We start from the raw sequence: 19,358 nt of genomic DNA, 5'->3' as shown, positions 1-19,358 counted from the left end.
GTCGCAAATCACATCGTTTCTCTGAGGGAAGCGAAACGTTTGAGCTGTTGGTGGTGGGAAAACGCCCGGAGTGAAAAACACTCCCCGCCCCGAGGCTGAGATCCCCCAGTCCCAGCTGATGACACTGCCCTCACCACCAAATTCCGCTTCTCTGTTTGTGCAGGTCTCATTTTTACGAGTCACATCCAGTCCCCCGGCAAGCAGATGCAATCACCCACCTGAGGATTTGCAGATTCTCCCGGGATTTGCCTGCTGTGAGCAGCAGTTCAAGCTATCGCAGTCGTTTGCCTTCCAAAATAAAGCCCCGACCAACAGCCTCCAAAAACTTTAAAATGCCCATTTGTCGGTGTCTGCTGTTTGTTCTTCCAAGAGAGAGTGAGAAATGCTAAAAATCTTTTTACTTCTGCAAAGGAAGTAGGCAGTAGAGGATCCCACAGATCCTGAAACAGCTCAGTCACCCAGGAACAACTAGCCCAGAAACTGGTACAGCTTAGTCATGTATTTAAAACCTGACTTTTTAAATGAATATTTCCATTTCTAAAGCACTCTGCAAAAAAACCCACCCTCTCATCTGTCCTGTGATGCAGGTAGTGTCCCCTCCTTAGGTGAAAGAGGGAATCCTTTCTCAAACATGTCCAGTGGGTGAAAGGGGATGCAGCAGGGGGACAAGGCATCATCCCCTTCCAATCCCTCACTCATTGAGGAGCTTGCTGAGTGTCCAGGAAGGAGGGGCACGTTTACCAGCTCAGACTGCTGCACTGGGGGCTGGAGAGAAATATTTCTGGACTGGAGCAAACGTGATGCTCATCTCTTTCCATCTCCAGGTGTGCTGTAGGCAAAATGGTCGGGTTGAGTAGCTTTGCTCTTAAAACCTGATCCCAGTTTGCTCTCCAAAGCTGACAATCCTGTCTATCCCTCGTGTGAGATGGGAGCCCATGATGCTGCAGTCACCTTCTCTGCAAAAGAGGTGTCAGTGTGGGCGCTGCTCCCAGGAAGGGGCCAAGCACAAGCTGAAGTGGTGCATCCTTCGTGTAGGGGGGGTGTCACTGGGTACCTCGGAGAGCATCAGAAGCCTCCTCCTTACAAAGAATTGTGCTCCCCTTCCTCTGATCTGCCTGGCAAGAGGTATTCCTGCTGAAGGTGGTCCCCAGCCGCTGTCGGGCTCTTTGTCGGATGCTCCTCATTCGTGACACGCAGTCCCTGCCCGTGACCACGTAGAGCAGGGGGTTGAGGGCACTGTTGAGGCTGGCCAGGCCCCGGGTCACCTGGTAGGAAATGTAGATGTTCTTTGAAGCCTGCGTGCAGAACCCTTGCAGCTGCCAGACACGAGACAGCAAATTGAGGTTCCTGAAGATGTGGTAGGGGAGGAAGCAGATGGAGAAGAGAACCATCACGAGAACCACCAGCCTGATGCTTCTCCTCCTGAGCTCGAGGTCCATGGTGTCGTTCCTGCAGAGCACCAGCACCACGTGGCAGTAGCAGCCGATGATGATGAGGAAGGGGACGATGAACCCGGTCACGGTGACGGCCAGGGTGTAGGGCAGGTACTCGTCCAGGCTGCTGCGCCCCGTCGTGTCGTGGCACCGCGTGCCCGTGCCGTCCGTCTTGCTGAAGGCAAGGTCAGGAGCCACCTGGGCAACGACCCAGGCCCAGACAGCCACGCTGAGCCACACCGAGGAGGCGGCCCCCTGGCACCTGCCCCGCGCCTTCAGCGGGTGCACGATGCCCAGGTAGCGGTGCACGCTGATGCAGGTGAGGAAGCCGATGCTGGCGTAGAGGTTGAGGTGGAAGAGGCTGCGGGTGGTCTGGCACCAGCCCCGCCCGAAGAGCCACACTCTGCCCCGCAGGTAGTAGCTGACGAGGAAGGGCAGGGTGCTGACGTACAGCAGGTCTGCCAGCCCCAGGTTGCCCACCAGCAGGCTGAGGGGTTGGCGGGCGCCCTGCCGTGCCCCTGTGCAGAAGTGCCACAGCCCCATCCCGTTGCCCACCAGCCCCAGCGGGATCACTGTCAGGTACACGGCGGGCAGGAAGCGCTGGGCGAAGGCGGCATCCACAGGGCACGGAGCCCCGCTGCCATTGCCGGGCCACGTGGCAGCTGCCATGGCCGTGCTAGCGCTCGGAGGTGCCGGTGCCCACAGCCGGGTCGGTTCAGCAGCGCTGTGCCCAGAGCCAGCCCTGGCAGCGGCGTGTCCTCTGGCACGGGCTGTGGCTGCCCTCCCCTCCCCGCTCCTGCTGAACCTGGCGTGGGCCTTTGCAGTGCTGGGCTTTTCCCCAGAGCCCAGGGAGGATGTGGTGAGGGCGGCCCCAGCACAGAGCATGGGTGGTGGTGGTGGTGGCTCCTGCCACTCCTTCGGCGCCTCCCACCAGCACACTTCAGATATTTTGAGCCGGGCGCCAGGGACACCGCAGCCCCCTGGCTATTTTGGGTGCTGTGTGTGCCTGGAGGGAGCGGGAGGCAGGGAGCAGGGAGGCGGGAGAGGGTCTCTGCTGCAGAGATGTCTGATGAGGAGGGATGATGCTTTCAGCTCGTTCCTGTCCTGTCCTGCTTGGGGTGAAGAGAAATCTCCCAGTTTTCCAGGCTGAGGGGCTGGAAGCCTTCCCTCCATGAGCTGGCCTGGGACTTCCATTCCTGACAGCCTTTCTCCTGGCCCCAGCACTCAGAAATACCAGCAGCAGAGCTAAGGCAGAGACTGGCAGCATCCCACGGGGCTTGTGCTGCCATTCCTGCTCCGGCAGAGCTGGTGGCACTGGCAGTGCCAGCAGGCAGAGGTGTGGCAGGCTGCCTGTCCCCAGCACGGGCAGCAGTGAGCCCCACTCCCTGCTGAAGAGCTGTCTCTGCGATACAGCTGGCCCTGCTGCCTAGTTCTTTATCCATCCCTAAATACAACTCCCCTTTTCCCCCGCCTCCTTTGAGTGGTTTAGACCCACGCGGGGTCTAAACATGCAAGATGGGCGGTGACCTTCCTCTCCTGCCTTCCCTGTCGCAGGGGGTGTCACACAGGACACACCCAGACACTGTGAAATTGGGGTAAGAGCTAAAACCAGCGACCCCAAAGCAGACCCCAAGGAAAGGCAGCCTCAACTGCATTGCTGAGCAGCTGCTGCTTCATAAACGGGACCAGAAATAACTCTATATCTCCAGGCCTGGGAATCGACAGGGCAGTAATCAGCAGGGTTTACCCTGGCAAACCACACGAAAAAACAACTTTGGGAAAACAACTTCAGGTGAAAAGGGCCAGGCCCAGGAAGGGCAACGTCCACCTGCTTTCCTGGAGCTGAATCAAAGCAGGGGGTGGGAGGAGGCTGATAGCTCAACTGCCGGGGGGGAGGAGGAGGGGTGGGTCCTGCCGAGCCATCCCGGCTGTCTGTCCCTCCTCGGGAGCAGCCGGACATCTCCACTGGACCATCCTCGGGCGTGGCAGTTCAGGGACAGGGTGAGGAAGCCCAAGACGCAGATGGGGTGGTGGTAGCTGCTTTTTGGGAGTATCATTGCCTACTTCAAAAAGTGCTTGCTGGAGCAGATAACTGATGGGAAATGCTGTCTGTTATTTCCTGCCTTTGTAATAAAATCTCAGCGCTACAGGCATGGTGGAGTGGCAGATTGAAGAAGCTGTTTCCATGGGGTGAGCTCCTGCAAGCAGATAACCTCAGTGATGGGCTTCCAGGAAAATTTAAACAAGGCCCAATTTTTTAAAATTGAGCACTGCACTCTTGTGCTCAGTTTCTGAAGGTGTTTTGCTCTAATGAGGGGCTCATCCAGCCCTTTCTCAGCCCTCTCTGAGCCGTGATCTGCTGCTCACCACTGGCTCGGGAGTGTGGCTGGCAAATCCACGCTGTGTCTGTGTGCAAGTTGTGGCCTTAGGCCTTAAGGATAAGGGTGAATTTTCTTCTGGTTCCGAGATTTTTATCTTTACAGGTTACCAAAATCACCTGCGGATCCCCCCCACGAGCAGGCAAAGACAGGACCCTGCGTCAGAGACTGTCATAAACGTGAGCCTCAAATAGCTGTGTTTCCAGGGTAGCAGGGCTTTAGAGGGAATGGCAAATATTGTGAGACTGGCAATCAAATTGCAAGAGTTGCTTTCCCCCCTATTCTTACGGAGAAATAACTCTGATTTATTTGGAATCATTAATTCATTATTTAGATGTTTTCTGCTTAGTGAATCGGGGAGAAGTGGCATCCTGCAGGGGAAAAAAAAAAAAAAAACGACAATTATAGCAGAGGTGCACTGAGTCATTTGTTCGAGGTGAGAATTACAGGTTGCTTCTTAAAAAGTGATCTTTTGATTTTGACCATCACCCAGAGGTGGCTGGGCAGGATCTGGGAGGGGGTGACAGCCCTGCCAGCAGTTCACCCGGCCGTGGTGGCCAAGTCCCAACAAATTCAAACAAGAACTGGCTTAAAAACAGGATTTTCAGGACACTCAACATGTTTTATCCATGTCAGTTGAGGAACACTGTAGTTTTAAAGTCTGCATGAGCCTTGTGTCATCACTTTCTTGGCACAGCCATCACAGAACTGAAAAAGCCAACCAAAGGTGTTTGCTCTGTGATTTGCTGCCTGAAGGGGGTTCACCATATCCCCTGTATCAAACAGAATCAATGATTTGAACTCAGGCTGAGCACCAGATGATCACACTAAATAATTCTCTTTGTAAGCAACGTTTTATTGCACAAGCAGTGAGGTTTCTTCTTGTTTCTCCTCCCCCCTCACAAGTGCCTGAAAGGCATCCTTGACTCCAGTTTTATTTCCAGCCCTTGCAGAGCCCAGGGGAGTGGGTGAGCAGCTGCCTTGGCCCTGCTGCCTTTCTTGCTGCTGGTGAGGAAGCTTTTCCCTGGGATGGAGAGGAGAGCACCCTCTCCTTTTGGCCTTTTGCCCCTGCACCTCCAAATCTGTCCCTGGGTTGGGAGGACAGTCAGCTGGTGGCAATGGTGACAGGATGCTGGGGGAATCCCAGTCTGGGGGGAGCAGAGGAGGTGTGGGCCTGGCAGGAGCGGGAAATGAGTCACAAGGGAGTTTGGGCACTGATTTTTAGGATGCTGAGGAGCTGCAGATGCAGCAGGGCAGCCAGTGCTGTCCTGCACATCCCAACCCTGCACAGAGACCTGGGCACTGCTGTGGGCAGGGCTGGTCCCGTCGGCAGAGCTGATGGAGCTCATCAGCAAAGGGTCATGACTGAATCCAGGATAGGATATGCTGTAATAATGTGTTCAGTGCTTTGATTCACAATGGTTTTTTCTTTTTTCTTTTCTCCTCTTACATCTAAGCAGCCTGAATTGAGGTGCTCCCAGGCTGTGGGAGCTTTCAAGCTGGCCGTGAGCGGCTGGGCTGGGCTCAAGATGCACAAGACAAGCTGGATGAGCACGCCTTTATTTTTTAGTTCCAGAAATACCCATCTAAGAGGTCCGGATTTCACCTGGACGTGTCACCTACGCCACCGCTCCTTGCAGCTGCCCCTCTCTGCCTGCTGTGGAGCGTTCCCTCTGCACGCTGGTGCCGTTAGAGGGCATTTGGGTTCCGTTTTCCATCGCCCCAAGGGTTCCTGCTGAGGGAAAGCGCAGCTGGAGCAGCTCTCCTGCGCCGACTCCTGCACAGCTGGAGCAGCCCCAGCCCGTCGGGAGGCGGCTCCCACTCATCTCGGCGATTTTGTTTTCCCTTTTTTCCCCTGCTTTTCCTTTGGCCTGGGCTCGCAGGGAATGTGCTTGGATGGCGGGCGGTATGTCTGGTGCCGCGGGACGGTGTCTCCGTCTGAGCTCCCCGCTCGCCGCAGCCCTGCCAGACCGCCAGCGCCTGGGAGAGCAGGAGGCCAGGAGGAGAGCGGGAAGGCTCGTGTTTGCTCTGGAGGGATGCAGGGAAGGTGAATTAGAGCTGCCAACAGGAGGGCCCTGCCCGTGCCCAGGAAGGAGCCGCTGGTGGCGGGGTGGGTATCGTGGAGCGGCTCAGCCTGGCGCGGCAGCGACTTGTGGGGTGCAGCCTGATGTACCTGCTCCTTCCCTGGGAGGCCAGGGCATGAGGGTTCCCTCCAGGGATTCGGGCTTCCAGGTGCTGGAGATGGCCTCTCCTGCAGTCCCTGCAGAGCAGAGCTGCACGGTGTGCTGGAGGAGCAGCATCACCTCTGCAGGAGCTCCAGTGATCCAGGAGAGGAGCGATTCCTGGCCTCTTGGGTGGGTTCATGCTTGGGGCAGGGTTTCCCCATTTCCCATTTCATTCAGCCTAAGAAACTCGGGAATGCTGCCCACCAATCCTGCCTGGGTCAGCGGGGTGCACAGAGGAGGCAGGTGCCAAGTGAGAGGGGGGTCTTGTTCTCTATTTCCAGCCTCCTTTGCAGCCAAACTCCATCAGTTCTTCTCTAGTTTCCTGATGGAGACTTCTCTAGTTTCTCCATCTTCACCAAAACCACAATGCCATAGGTTTGTGCCAGACTCTTTGCCGGGATGAGGCGTTGGCTCCGGGATGAAACCAGGGTGGGCACAGCTACAAACGACCTCCTCTTCCCCTCTGGAAAGGCACAGTGGAGAATGATGGGGAGATAGAGCAGGATGTGGCGTGTTCTCTACGTCTGGGGAGGAGGGGCATGTGGCAGCAAGGCTGGTTTACACCCTGTTCACACTGGGGCTGTGCCAGGCTAGTAAAGGGGTGGCAGAACCACCTCTGGAGTGTGCCCAGGGAGCCAGGCAGGAGCTGCAAATGCATCTCTGGCTACAGGGGCAGGCCGAGCTCACCTGTGCGGGTTCCAGGGTGCTCCTGGATTCAGACATCCAGAGACGCCAAAATTCAGGTCTGCACCTGCCATCAGGTGTTTCCCCAGCTGAGTTTCAGGAGATGGTTTATCTGTCCCTGAGACACTCTCAGCTCAAGGCCGAGGAGGGGTGATGGGGTGCCCGCAGTTAAGTGGGGGTCTCGTGGTTGGTGTTGGGTGGCTCTCCCCTTTGTCACCCCCCCAGCTCCACCCTCACTCACCGCCGGGAATGCCGCGGGCAGGGCGGGGCAGGGGCTGAGCATGCAGAGCCGCCTCTGGGTCTCCAGCCGGCAGTAGCGGTTCTGGTTGGACACGCGGGTGGCAAAGCCCACGCCACAGGTGGCCGAGCAGGCGCTCCACTCTGTGCCCCACTCCTGGCAGGGGTATGGCAGCAGTGGGGACACTGGCCTGGGGGCTGAAAGAAAAGAGAGGAGGGGATAAAGGGTGGCTGGAGCCAGGCTCTGGGCATTTGCCCTGCGGTGCTGCGGGCAGAGGAATGTGGGGTGAGGTGTCTCCTGCTGATGTTTCACAGCCTGGGGTGAAGGCGCCATCCCTAGACACCTGCCTGGCCATCCCCTCCCTGGAGGTGCCCTGCATCTTACCTGCCCTGGCGTCCCGGAGGAGGTGCTGGTCGTGGGCTTCGCAGATCCACTCAGGGCAGCACTTGCCGGGGATCTCCACGCGCCGTGGGTAGGGGCAGTCCGGGGTGGGCAGCCGCACGTCCTCCTGGCACAGTGGGATGCAGGTGAACCCCCCGTCCAGGCAGCGGCACTGGAGTTTGCAGCTGGGCTGGAAAACTTCTCCGTCTCGGTAGACCCGGCCGTTCACCTCACAGCCCTCCTCGTCATCCTCGACTGCAGGTGACAGACAGGGACAGAGTGACAGAGATGTGAGTGGCAGAGGGGGCCGCTGGGGTAACTGTGGGGCTGGCACGAAGGGACTGATGTAGAGGGGCCACAGAAGTGACTGGGAGGTATGTGGGGCAGACATGGGTGTGCAGCAGCATGTTCATCACCAAACCTCCTCCCCTTTCCTGCCTTCCCTCCTCATCTCTCTGTTTTTTCAAAGGATCAGCTCACTAGCTGGTGGGAAACCCCCTGCCCTTTGGCTCTGACCCTGCCTTCAGGGTTTCCAGGCTAGACAAAGTTCCTCTGAGGTTTCTCTGCAGGATCACCAGGCTCCAACCCTGGCTGGGTGACTGCAGCATCCCCAGGACCCATCCTCCCTCAAACCACCCTGAATCCTCAGTCAGAAAACAGCACAGCCTAATGGCCAAGCTGTGTGTGAGTTCCTCAGAAAAGCTGCTTTCCTAGTCTCAGCCACTTCCCTGAAAGTGCTGTGGGCTGCCTGTAGCCAGCTGGGTGGCCACGGGTGGAACTGGGGTGTGGGGGCATCCCCGGGGGGAAGGGGCTCCCCTGTGCTCACAGTTGCAGGTGCCTGCTGTCCCGGCAGGTGCCGTGCTGTAGTCACAGACGAGGCCCTGGCTCTGGTCGCAGACGTGGAGGAAGTCACAGGGCTCCCCCAGGCGCCGGGCACAGATCTTGCAGCAGCCACAGCCATCCAGGACCAGGGGGGACCCGCGGGGGCAGCGGGGTGGCACCCAGGGGCAGTAGCATGGTCTCCGGCACAGCTGGGCACACACCTGTGGAGCAAAGACATTGCTGAGTCCAGACAGGTTGGGTTTGGCTGACAGGGAAGTCACTGGAACAGCCAGGTAACCTCTCAATCACAAGGGCAGATTTTCAGTGGAGGGAGGCTCTGCAAATCCATAGGAATATGGTGAAGCAGCCTGGAAACCTACTGTCCCCTTTGAAGGGCACCTATGGAAAACCAGGGAGAATCAAGGATGCTCAGCACCCTGCAAGGCTGGGTCTTAAATGTACCACTGCTCCGAATACACAGGAGGAGAATGGAGCTACAAGGTGGAGCTCCTGTGCAGTGATGGTTATTTAATGAGCTCAGCAGCCCCAAGCAGCCCAGAGGGAGGAAGGGAAAGCAGCCTGCCCCATGCTCTCCTTTGTGCCAAGAAACAGGACTTGCATCCTCTGCTTGTCCCTGGCTGCTGGATCCTCACCTGGCCTGGCCCCGGCGAGGGGCCTGGAGATGGGCACGTTTCCATGGACTGGGAGCTGTGTTTTCCCTCCTGGCTAGACTGGGTAATCACTTTGGCAGGACTGTGCACTGCTGAGCCAGCTGTCTGCCAGGGATGTGCCCACAGGAGTTCACCTGGGCAGGGGGGTGTTTATCCTGTCAGCTCGTCCTGCTTGCACAACCACCCCGGCACACTCTGCTTTTACAGGCAGCTCTTGTGCTCCCCTCGTGCCATATCCCACGGGGCTGTTGCATGCAGAGCCCAAAGCCAAGAGAGCTGGCTCTGCAGTTTGGGACTGAATTCCTTGCCAGTACTGGCCTGGCAGTGCATGTGAGCCCCCTGGTAGCTCTGAGCCCCCCAGGTTTTAGGTACCATTTTCCTTTCATTTGCAGTTCCCTCCCAGTGGCATCAGGTCTGACATGACCAGTCAGACAAAGAGGTAGGTGCTGGTGTGCTGTTTCCCATTTGCAGCCATTCAGTCTTTTATGGGGCTGTCAGTGCCAGCAAGTAGAGATTAAATACATCCAAAATGGGCTGGGTCTTGTTCTAGTTCTATCAATGAGCAGCATTATTAATGTGTCAGAAACCAGAGAGAGACCTCTGGCAGGGACCAAGGGACTGTCTGTGGTGGCCAGGTTTGGGCTGGCAGCACAAGGGCCTTTGGTGACTCTCACAAGCACCTGGGGCAAGAATAATTTCTCTGTCACAGGCAGCCAAGGGCATTTTTCATCTTTCAGGAGGTTGCTATTACAAATCGATGTTTTAGAAGGATTAGCCAAGCCATTAATCCATTTCCCTCTGCCCCTTGTAATTTACTTGTCTTTAGATGACGATGGGGCTCCTATCAGAGACCTGAACTTTCTGGGAAAGGACTCAAATAGGCACAGCGTTGCCACGACATTCCTGCTCGCAGAAGGGATTCAAGCAGCACCTCTAATTAACTTGGAGCTGAGATGCCCCAAACTTTTCAACATTCCTGTTCTCTGCTCAGGCAAATATCTTCACACAGAGTCCAAGAGAAAAAAAAAAATAAATAAAAAATAATAAAACCACTACAACGACCCAAATCCCGTCAGAGGCATTGGCTTGGCGTGAGCGTGCCGAGAAGCAGGGAAAGCTGAGTAATGCCAGGGCTGCTTGGCCCCTGCCTCGGGAGCCTGGGCGGGGATGGAGGAGCCTGCAGGAGCCACTGCTGCCGAGCTGCTGCTCGCTGGCTCCAGGGGACTGAACGTAGCACAGCCCAGAGAGCTGCAGGGACAGCGAGCAAACAGCACATTGCTGTCATTCCTGTGTGCTCCAGGGAACTCACACAGCGCAACCTGTGGCCCAGGAACGTTCAGACCCTGCTGCTTAATCTGGAATATCTCTCCCAAGCACAGCTGTGCCCCCCGTGGGGCTGCATCCACACAGCCTGGCCGCCGGACACCTCAGACCTCCCTGCACGACCCTGGTGCTCCCCAGGTAAGGCTAAAGCTGCCCCAGTGCCCCGTCTCCCTTACCTTGGAGAGGATGCAGAGGAGGGAGAGGAAGAGGAGCTGCTTCTCCAGCTGGAGCCTCATGCTGCTCTCCCCTCTGCCACTTCAGCACATCACCCCCCAGGCAGTTTGGAGGCAGCGCCGTGTTCGCAGGTTTTAAAGCCCGGAGTAGGTCCTGCTGGTGTTTATACTCTCCCTGCTCTGATGTCACTCACAGGCTCCAATATAAACATGAATAGGTTTGGACAAGCCTCAAGATTTTCTTTTTTTTTTTTTTTTCCCTTTCTTTTTCTTTCCAGCCCACATTCCAGCTGCCATTTCCACTCTCCTCAAGGTGAGAATGTGCTTCCAGTGAGACAGTGAGCGAAGGGAAGGGACTCTGTGCTGTCCCTGGGGAGCAGGGGAGAGGGGCTGAGGAGCCAGGCTGGTGGGGTGATCCAGCTCCTTGCTGCTAGCCATGACTGGGAGGGAAGATCCATGCCTCGTGGCCCAAGGATGGATCCTGCTGGCTGTGCACAGACTTTCCATATCCTTCAGGCATCTGCTAGATCCCAGCTATTACATGTTGGCAAACATGCAGGAGGGGCTGGGTGCCGATGGATGGCACCGAAATCACGCAACCAGGAATGACACCCCATCCCTCCCTCCAGCCTCTTTGCCCTTCCTTTTGCTTTTGTGAAACAGGTTCTCAGTCACCTGAGCAGCAATCCCACCCTCAGCTCTGCAGATCCTGGGAGGCAGGGCACGGAGCAGGGAGGGCAGAGCCCGGCAGGGAGGAGCACGGACAGAGCTCTGCCATTGCCACCTCAATTCCCTGCTTTGGTTTTGCTTCCTTAGCTGCAGTCAGGCTGTTAACGAGGTCATGACAGCCTGTGGGAATACCAAACCCCCTTCCAAAGGCTGCTGTCGCTCATCCCAGCGCTGGAGCCCCCACTCCACGTGCTGGAGCCCCAGTTCCCTGCATCACCCAAGCCGTGCCTGGAGGTCTGACCTGCACTGGCAGCCCTGCCTGTGGCTGAGGATGGTACATCGCTCTGAACTCACTAGCAGGGGGATCAGTCCCCACTGACAGGCACTCACAGCCCCAAAGGTTTGGTACTGAAGGCTGGATCTCATCTCGTGGTGCTGCTTTGTGCCCCAGGGCTGGTGCCCTCCCTCTGGATGGCCCAGGAGCAGCACTGAGCCAGCCTTGCCACAGGGGGACAGGGAGCTCCTTTAATTATTCCAGGCTGGTGTTTATTAGGGACTCCTGATTAATGGGCAGGGGTTCATTTCCCAGTTAGAAATCAGGTGACAGTGCTGATAACAGAAATAAAACCCTCTCCATGCCCACAGTGAGTGACTCTGTGAGCAGCCAGCAGAGCCCTGTGTAGGTCTCAGGGGGGGCAGCAGGGCACCCCTGGGGGTGCCTGAGGCTTGGGGCATCACCAGGAAGCTGTCAGAGCTGGGGCAGGGGCAGAGAGCCCGAGTCAAGCCTGAGTCAGGTCAGAGTCGAGCAGCCAGATGGGGCCAAACCCACCATCCCATTCCTGGCCAGCTGCCCACAGTTCCAGTGGCATTGGCAATCCTTGGTGGTGCCTTGCTGGGTCTTGGAGGTGCCCTGTGGAGCTGGTAGGAGGGGTATCCACAAAGTCTACCGTGATCTACCTTCCCAAAGAGGCTTCTCCATGGGTGACATGGGCTTGAGTGTCCCTGCTCCTGTCTCTCTGTGCCCCACGTGCCTGCCCAGGTCACTGTGCTGGTGCTGCAGGCAGAGCCTGGCACAGGAACACAGCCCTTGCTCCAGTTTGGATTTGCAAAGCTGCACCAGAACAGCACATGAGCAGTCCATGTTACAAACACCCCTCTGGAGCACATACTCCATATGTGTTCTGAACCATACGTGTGATTTCAGAGCTAGTAATTAAGTCCATATGTTTTGCTCCACAGTTTCCATGGTATTATTGTCAGGTTTTTTTGGAGATTGTAATTTTTTTTTTTCTTTTGTGGTCAGTTGTGCAAGAAAATAGTTGATACAGGGATCTGAATACATCTCCTTTGAGTTAGCCACTGGCAAGCTCTGCTGTTTCTATAGAAATGAAGGAACTGCCCCAGTGAATTTGCATTTTAGGGAGCTGAGTTTTTTCATGTGCTTGCCATTTAACGTGCCATCATGAATAACATGGCAAAGCTCTCATTTGCACACCCTGCTCAGCTGAAATTGCATCCATCTGGGATGGGTATCCCAGACCATATTCTTGTTCCATCCCTTTCCTTGGCTCCAGACTCCTCTTCTTTACTTTGTATGATGAACCCCCTCCCTGAGCTGTCTGAAATCAGACTGCTGTCTGCGTGTCCATCTCTGGCAGGGAGCACTGGGGCTGTCCTGGGTCCTGGCTGGCTCTGTTTGCCCTCACATCAGCAGTGAAATCACGGGGCTAGGGTGAGCCCAGCTCCATACCTTGGTGGGGAGGGCATTTCCTTTGCTTCTGGGCACTCCTGCCTCAAATCCCTGCTGCAGATTAGCAGGGCTGTCCACGGAGCATGGACATCACTGGTGGCAAAGCTGGACAGGCATCCAGCTTGGAAAAGCAAGAGCCCTGAGCTGAAAAGGAGGTGCCTCAGGTCTCCCTTGGCTGTTGGACACTTTAGGGTGGCTGCTGGATGTTTTTCATGAGACTTCTGGAAACACCGTGGCTTTGGGAAATTTTGAAATATCTCTGCTTTTGGCAGTATGGGAGGGTTGTTTCCTACCCAGAATGAATCTGGCTCCAGTTTCAAACAGCAAGAGCTGAGAGAGGTGGTGATGGCTATTTCCAGCTCTGTCTGGGCACTTTTATTCCCTCTGGTTCTCACACCTTAGCTGGACAGCAGAGCCAGGCTGGGAGGACCCTGAGGGACAAGGGACAGGCCAGGCAGTCTTTTACCTTGAGGTCACTGCTCCCACCCCAGAGCCGGGATGGAGACACTGAAAGTATTTACCATCTGGTGCCTGTCCAAGTGACTTGCAAGAAAAGAATTCAGGGCTGCTGTCCAGTTTCTGATGGCCAGGCCAACTGCACCAGAAACCTCGGCTTCATCTGGGACCAGCTGACCCCTCCAAGCTCCCAGCCACGGTGGCCAGGCCAGCCAGGCAGGAGGCAGTGCCCTGGCCAGAGGGGAAAGGGGAGTGGTGCCTGGTGCTGGGCACACTTAATTCTTCACCATTCCCCAGGCATTTTTAAGTAGGTTTCGTTAGAAAACTGATAAATGGGACTTGGGGCTGGTTCTGGTCTCAGAGCCTGACGTTGCCAAGAGGCAGGAGCTGAGCGATTACAGGAGGACCAAATGGGCTGTCACAACCAAGAAAAGGCTTGGCTTGGCCAAAACTACAGCCAGAGCTCATCCTTCAGACTGAGGGGCTTCTCATCAGCACAGCCCAGCCTTGTACCAGCTGTTGGGAAAGGACAACACTTTTGCTTGAGAAGCACATTAAACCCATCAAACCCTGGGCAGTACTTCTGTGGGATTTTTTTCTTTTTTTTTTTCCTGCAGTCCAGACAAGAGCAATTCATAACTGTCCCCCCTAAGTTAAACATTCAGATAACTCAAAGAATAAGACTTTTGTAAAACAAAGCGTGGAAACTTCGGCCAGATGAGGTTTTCCATTATTATTTGGAAAACAGTGTCAGAAATCATCACGTATCAAACACGAGGATCCTCTGGGAGTTTATTTTTGGTATCAAACATCATCAAACATAAACTCCTTTTAAAAAATCTCTCTAGAAGTTCTATCTTTCAGACAAGATATAATCCCCACATCCTGACCTTGTGTGGTTACTGAAAGACCCTTGGTATTTTTCATGGACCTGCTCAGCTAACTCATGTTTCCCGATCAAATGGCTCATTCTTTTTGACTATCTCTGTTTTTCTTGTGGTTTCAGGCTAAAATAGACAATGTTTTCCCCTCTTGTCTTGCTCGAGGGTGCTGTGTGTTCTCAAGCAGCTGCCATGTCCTTTGCAGCATCAAAGAAGCTGCAAATTGAGGCACACCCTGAGGTACAGCCAGTGATGCTCTCAGGTCTCTCCAAACTCACCTTGTGGATGTGCCAACTCTGCTTTCGAAGGGGGGATGTTTGGTGATGTCTGTGCCTCCTTCCAGCCCTGTTTTCTGTGGCTCTGGTAAGACTTTGGAGGATGCAAGTGCTGCACCCATGAGGAGAGAGCTGGTGCTGTGCCTGGGAAGTGTGTGAAAGAGGTTTGGGTGACTCAGGTTGTGTCTGTTCCCAAACATCACAGCCCTTCACATCCCCAGACAGTGGGGTTGCTCTTGGCTCACCATCAGCAGGAGGAAGGGTTGGGCTTGCTCTCCATCTCCTGAGCAAGACTGGAAAGGCTGAGACCAGTGCTGCCTCTGTGTGCAGAGAGATGCCAGGCCCCCAGCCCTTCCCCATGCCCCCTCCTGATGCCAGAGGCATCTGGAGACATTTTCCAAGCATGAACTTCACATAAACCACCTCCTCTTATCCACATCCCCAGTCAAGCCAATAAAGACACGATTGAAACCTTTAGTGTGTGTGGGATCCAGCTGAGAAAAACAAGCAGCGATGTCGCCTGGAAAGTATGTACCAGGGAGCAGAGAGCTGCCTGTGTCCAAGGGGGAGTGGAGGAGATGGGCACCAGCTCAAACATGACTCAAAATCAGGGGGAAATTATTTCTGATGAACGTAATTACTTCGGCTCCAGCCCTGATCAATACGAGGAGCTAAAACGCTCATAAACCGGCCGAGAATGCGAACTATGCAGGATGATTTGTGAGAGGTGTTTGGCTGGGCATGCTCTGACCCAGCTCTCAGGCTGCCCAGGGACAGGGGGACCTGGTGCCCTGGGAGGTGGGAGAGCAGTGACTCGCTGTTTGCAAACTGGTGAGCCCCAAAATGAGAATCCCCCCCAAAAGGAACAGGGAGGGGGCTGCCTCGTGCAGGTCCTAATTAAAAGCAACCAGCCTGCTTGGCTGGGCTCCTGTGCTCTGACCACAAAGCAGGAGACAGGACTGGCCCTTTCCAGGCTTCTGCTGGCCCCCACCAGCGTGGGGAGGTTTCAGGCACCCAGCACAGCCCAGGCAGGGGCTCTGAGGGGGCAGTGGGGAACTGCAGGACCGCAGGGACAGAGTTGGAGGGGACAGTGTCCTCAGACCTCACACTGTCTGAGCCCGAGCTGTGTCATGTGTGGTGCCAATTTGCACAGGAAAAGTGCTCCTTTTCCAAGGGAATTGGCTGTGCCTTGGGAAACTGCACCCACAGAAGCAGATCGGGAGGAGGAAGCCTGAGTGATTCCTGGAGATCAAGGCCAGTTAGGAGATGGTAGGAATTTTCCTCCTGAAAAAACCAAGTATAGGCTTGAGGGAAGGTGTCCTGGGGCATGGGGGTCTCCCAGGACTGGGTGGCTTCCCTGACATAGTGAAGAAAGAGAAGGAGAATGACTGTTTAGTCTCCTTTTTGTCCTGCTCTTCCCTGGGGAGACTGGAGTGAATGGCTCCCACCACCCAGGCTTTTCCTCAGGACACCCCCCCAGAAATCATAATGGCAGAGAGGCAGAAATAGGAAAAGAAGATGAAGGGAGTCCCTGGGCTGGGATCTACCAGTGCCCTGGCAGGAGGAGATGGGGTGGGCAGGGCTTCACCTTCCCACTTGAGCTGCTCTGCTGGCTCCAAGCTGCTGCTGCCATCAAACAAACCGATGTCTCCAGCTGCAGTGGTGGCAGTTCCAGCTTTACCTGGCAGGGAGGCTGAAAGTTACAGCCACTGCCTGATGCTGCTGTTGTGACATCACTTCCACAACACACTTGATTAACAATTGCAGGAAAACTCACTGATTCTTATTGAGTGGGACTCTGCTGGCTTTCAGCCACACAAGCCCTGCCTGTGTGAGGTCCCTGCACCTACAGCCCTCACAGTCATGGAAGGACAGACTGCTCTGGAAGTTTTTCCTTTTCTGACTATATTATTGATGATTTTCTTGAAAGGAGGGAGAAAAAAAAAAAAAAGGCAAGAAAAGCCTGTCTGTGACTCGTGACTCACTGGGATGTGTCAGGCTCTGGATTAGCATCTGCTCATTGTGAGCTGGTCCCTGTCACTGTGGATTGTCTTTTCCACTTGCATAACTGGTTCAGTTCTGTTTCTGGCACAGAGATTGGCACCTCCCTGGCTCTGACCACCCCAGCAGGGATGGCTCCTTCAAGGAGCACATTTTGGCAGCCAGGCTGCTCCTCTGCCTGCCCCACTGGCCCAGGCTGTAGGAGATGTTTTGAGGTGCTGTGATGATTTGGCTGCTGTGCCTGCTGTCCGTGCTGCTTTCCCACCATTACCTCCATCTCCTTCCTGGGGCAGGGAGCTCCCCAGGCCACGTGGGGAAATCCTGGGAGGCGATTTTGCTGGAAACCACATCTAGCACAGTGTGGTTGGGGTTAGGAGAGCCGTTTCCCTGGCATTTGGCTGCGCTCTCTGCTGCCAGAAGCTGACCGCATTCAAACCCCGCTTCCCTCTGCATGCCGTGGTCCTGCTGAGCTGTGGTGTGCTGCCTGCACAGGCCAGGCCACTCTGCTGGCCTGCCACCCAGAAATCCTGCTCTGGATCGTCTGCATGGGAATTAAACACAAACACTTTGCAAACCACAGTCCTTGAGCAGGAGGCACCGAGACAAAGGGAGGATCTGCCGGGCCAGGCTGGCACGTGGGAGTGGAGAAGGGGCAAGTGCTCTGACTCCAAGGGACACCAGCCACCCTCTACGTGCAGTCCTTGCTTTGCTGCTGCCACAGTTCACCAGTCCCATGGGTGGTCCCTGGCACGAGTGGTCCTGGCATGAAACACTCGTGGAGCAGCTTCTGCTGCAGACCAGCCCCTGCTCCAGCAGGCTGGCTCTGCTCAGCCTGGTGTCCCTGCAGCAGGGCAGAGCTGAACCTCCAGCCTTGGCTGCTGCAGCATCTCCCCCTAAACCTGACCTGACGGTGCTGCTGTGCCTTCCCCTGCATTACACTCACCTTGTGCCTGCTTTGATGGCACCCAAGGCGCTACAAGTCATGGAGAGGCAGCTTGAAGGTCCTGCGGTGTCATGAAGCTTCTGCTTGGACCTGGCCACATCCTCCACAGCCTGGTTGTCCTCCCTGTCCCCACGGAGGGCCACGGACACCTGTTTTGAGCCAACTTTCCCCTCCCAGGACTTGTCTGCAGGGTGAGAGCCCAGCCTTGCTCCTCCTGCCTCCGAGCCCCGGCCCCTGGAAACATCTGAAAGGAAATAGCTGAAGGTATTGAAAGGGGAGGCAGGAAACGCTCTGAATATTTTTTTTTCTAAATATAATGACACTAATGTTGCTTGCAGTGTTAAAAATAGAAGTCAAGAGAACCTGCCTTTTTCCTGTTTTCTTTCAGCTCTCACTTTCCTGCCTGTCTCTGCATTCTGGGGATCTGCATGAAAATAAACCCAAGAAAGATCTCAGCAGTGTGCAAAGCAGAGCCAGATGGGTTTGGCCTCGGCTCCAGTTTCCCCAAGCAGGGCCACGCTGTTCTGGGTGGTGTGGGGAGCTTGAGGCTGTGCACTCCCCACCCCCAGCCACTGTCCCCACTGCTCCCTCCGACTGTGGTGGGACCACACGCTGACCCCCTGCTGTGGAACTGGCCACTCTGGCTGGGAGTGTGGCCACCCTCCTGCACCCCATGTCCTGGCTCTGGTCGGTCTCCTGACTTTCCCAAGTGGATCAGTGCAATGAGTGGGCTCTGAGCAGAACTGCTGCTCTTCCTCCCATGGCTGACAGTGCTGTGCTCTGTTGGATCTGCCAGCAGAAGCCCTGGGAAAAATCCCCCTGTTCCCACCCATCCTGCTGGGGATGCTTCTCCAGTTTCCTGTGGCACATCCCTCCAGTTCATTTTTCTAGGTCTCCCTCCCAGCCTCCTTTGATGCACTGGGAGGATTTTGCTGCCAGTCTTTCACCAGCTCATGACAGAGCAATGGCCATCACTGAATTCAGAGGCCAACGGATTCAAACTCACTTTGGCAGCTAGGAGCCAGAGCAGGGCTCCCAGGGCCTGAGGGAGGAGGTGTGGGAGCCGGACCCCAGCCCTGGATGGGGAAGAGAAAAATGCTGGAGAACAGCAAAGTGGCCAGGGGGAGGCTGTCTGAACAGCACGATGCCTCACCCCGGTCAGCGCAGCTGCCCTCTTGCTGCAGGTGTTCAGATGAAAAGCTCAGTGCTCATTTTTCAGCAGAGCAGCCCAGGGTGTGTGTGCCTTGGATGGAGGCTGCTGCCTGATTTATTACAGGCTCAGCTCGAGGTGCCTGGGGAGAGTGAGCCCTGGCAGGGGATGAGAGGCAGGCGTGTGCACGGATGGATTGCAGCGCACAGAATGCTGCGTTGTAGTAACACTGCCTGGAATGCACCGAGAGCGGGAGGATGAATGAGTCCTCTGGCCTGCTTTGCGTTCCTCTGCCCTCCCCAGTTCCTTTCTTGAGCTGGTGAATGGGGTGGGCGGGCAGCCCTGGGCTCCTGGTCTGTCTTGGAAAGCCACAGAGCAGCCAAGTGCTGGCTGGGAGTGCTGCTGGCGCTGTGCTGGCCACATGGAGCGTGCTGGCAGTGCCAGGGGACCGGCTGCACTATGTCCCAGGTGCCACCCTCTGGGCAGCATCCCCTAAAAGGGTGATTTTTGCAAGGAGTGTTTTTTCAGAGGGTGACAACCCACGGGGCTGACCTCAGGCTGTTCTCAGTTAGCTGGAAATTAGGTGTTTAAATGTCACTGGACTATCATGAGTCACTGTCTGGGCCACTTTTGTATCACAGAAACAATTCTCTTGTGAGACAGATGAGAGCTGAACTGAAGGGACTTCCCAGGTGTTCCCCTCTGCCTGGTCCTGCTGCTGGCCTGCAAGCTGTCCCATCCACAACCCATGTCTGTGGTGTGAACAGGGAACGGGACAAAGCATTGGCATCCGAGGAGGAGAAAACAGCCCTTGGAAAGGAATTCAGCCAGAACTTGTGTGTTTAGGTGCTCAGCCTCTTCACCGGGCCATGCCGAGCAGATGCACTGAAGATCCTCGGGGGGGG

At 55.7% G+C, this 19,358-nt stretch overlaps 2 protein-coding genes across 3 annotated transcripts; both read right to left on the bottom strand.

Moving 5' to 3' along the window:
* Window positions 1–1,043: 1,043 nt before the first annotated feature.
* Window positions 1,044–2,102, bottom strand: LOC114064719 (P2Y purinoceptor 1-like). Its single transcript, XM_027898027.1, has one exon. The coding sequence runs from the start codon at window positions 2,100–2,102 to the stop codon at window positions 1,044–1,046; it is 1,059 nt and encodes a 352-aa protein (XP_027753828.1).
* Window positions 2,103–5,374: 3,272 nt separating this feature from the next.
* CCN5 (cellular communication network factor 5) lies at window positions 5,375–10,500 on the bottom strand. Of its 2 annotated transcripts, XR_003572802.1 has the most exons (6): window positions 10,332–10,500; window positions 8,166–8,382; window positions 7,343–7,594; window positions 6,962–7,155; window positions 5,985–6,499; window positions 5,375–5,839 (listed from the first exon to the last, which is right to left on the bottom strand). XR_003572802.1 is itself a non-coding variant. In XM_027898047.1 (5 exons), exons 1-5 carry the CDS (start codon window positions 10,389–10,391, stop codon window positions 6,476–6,478), a joined length of 747 nt encoding a protein of 248 aa, XP_027753848.1. In that variant the 5' UTR covers window positions 10,392–10,500; the 3' UTR covers window positions 5,937–6,475. The 2 variants fall into 2 exon arrangements, 1 of the variants encoding a protein (XP_027753848.1); XM_027898047.1 differs by lacking the exon at window positions 5,375–5,839 and having other exon boundaries at window positions 5,937–6,499.
* Window positions 10,501–19,358: the final 8,858 nt, after the last annotated feature.

The sequence above is a fragment of the Empidonax traillii genome, unplaced genomic scaffold (genome assembly GCF_003031625.1).
Source record: "Empidonax traillii isolate 1590-97213 ecotype Southwest subspecies unplaced genomic scaffold, ASM303162v1 scaffold575:size619451, whole genome shotgun sequence".
Classification (NCBI taxonomy): domain Eukaryota; kingdom Metazoa; phylum Chordata; class Aves; order Passeriformes; family Tyrannidae; genus Empidonax; species Empidonax traillii.
The sequence above is the reverse complement of the archived record's forward strand: the minus strand, read 5'-3'. Positions and strand labels throughout refer to the sequence as shown.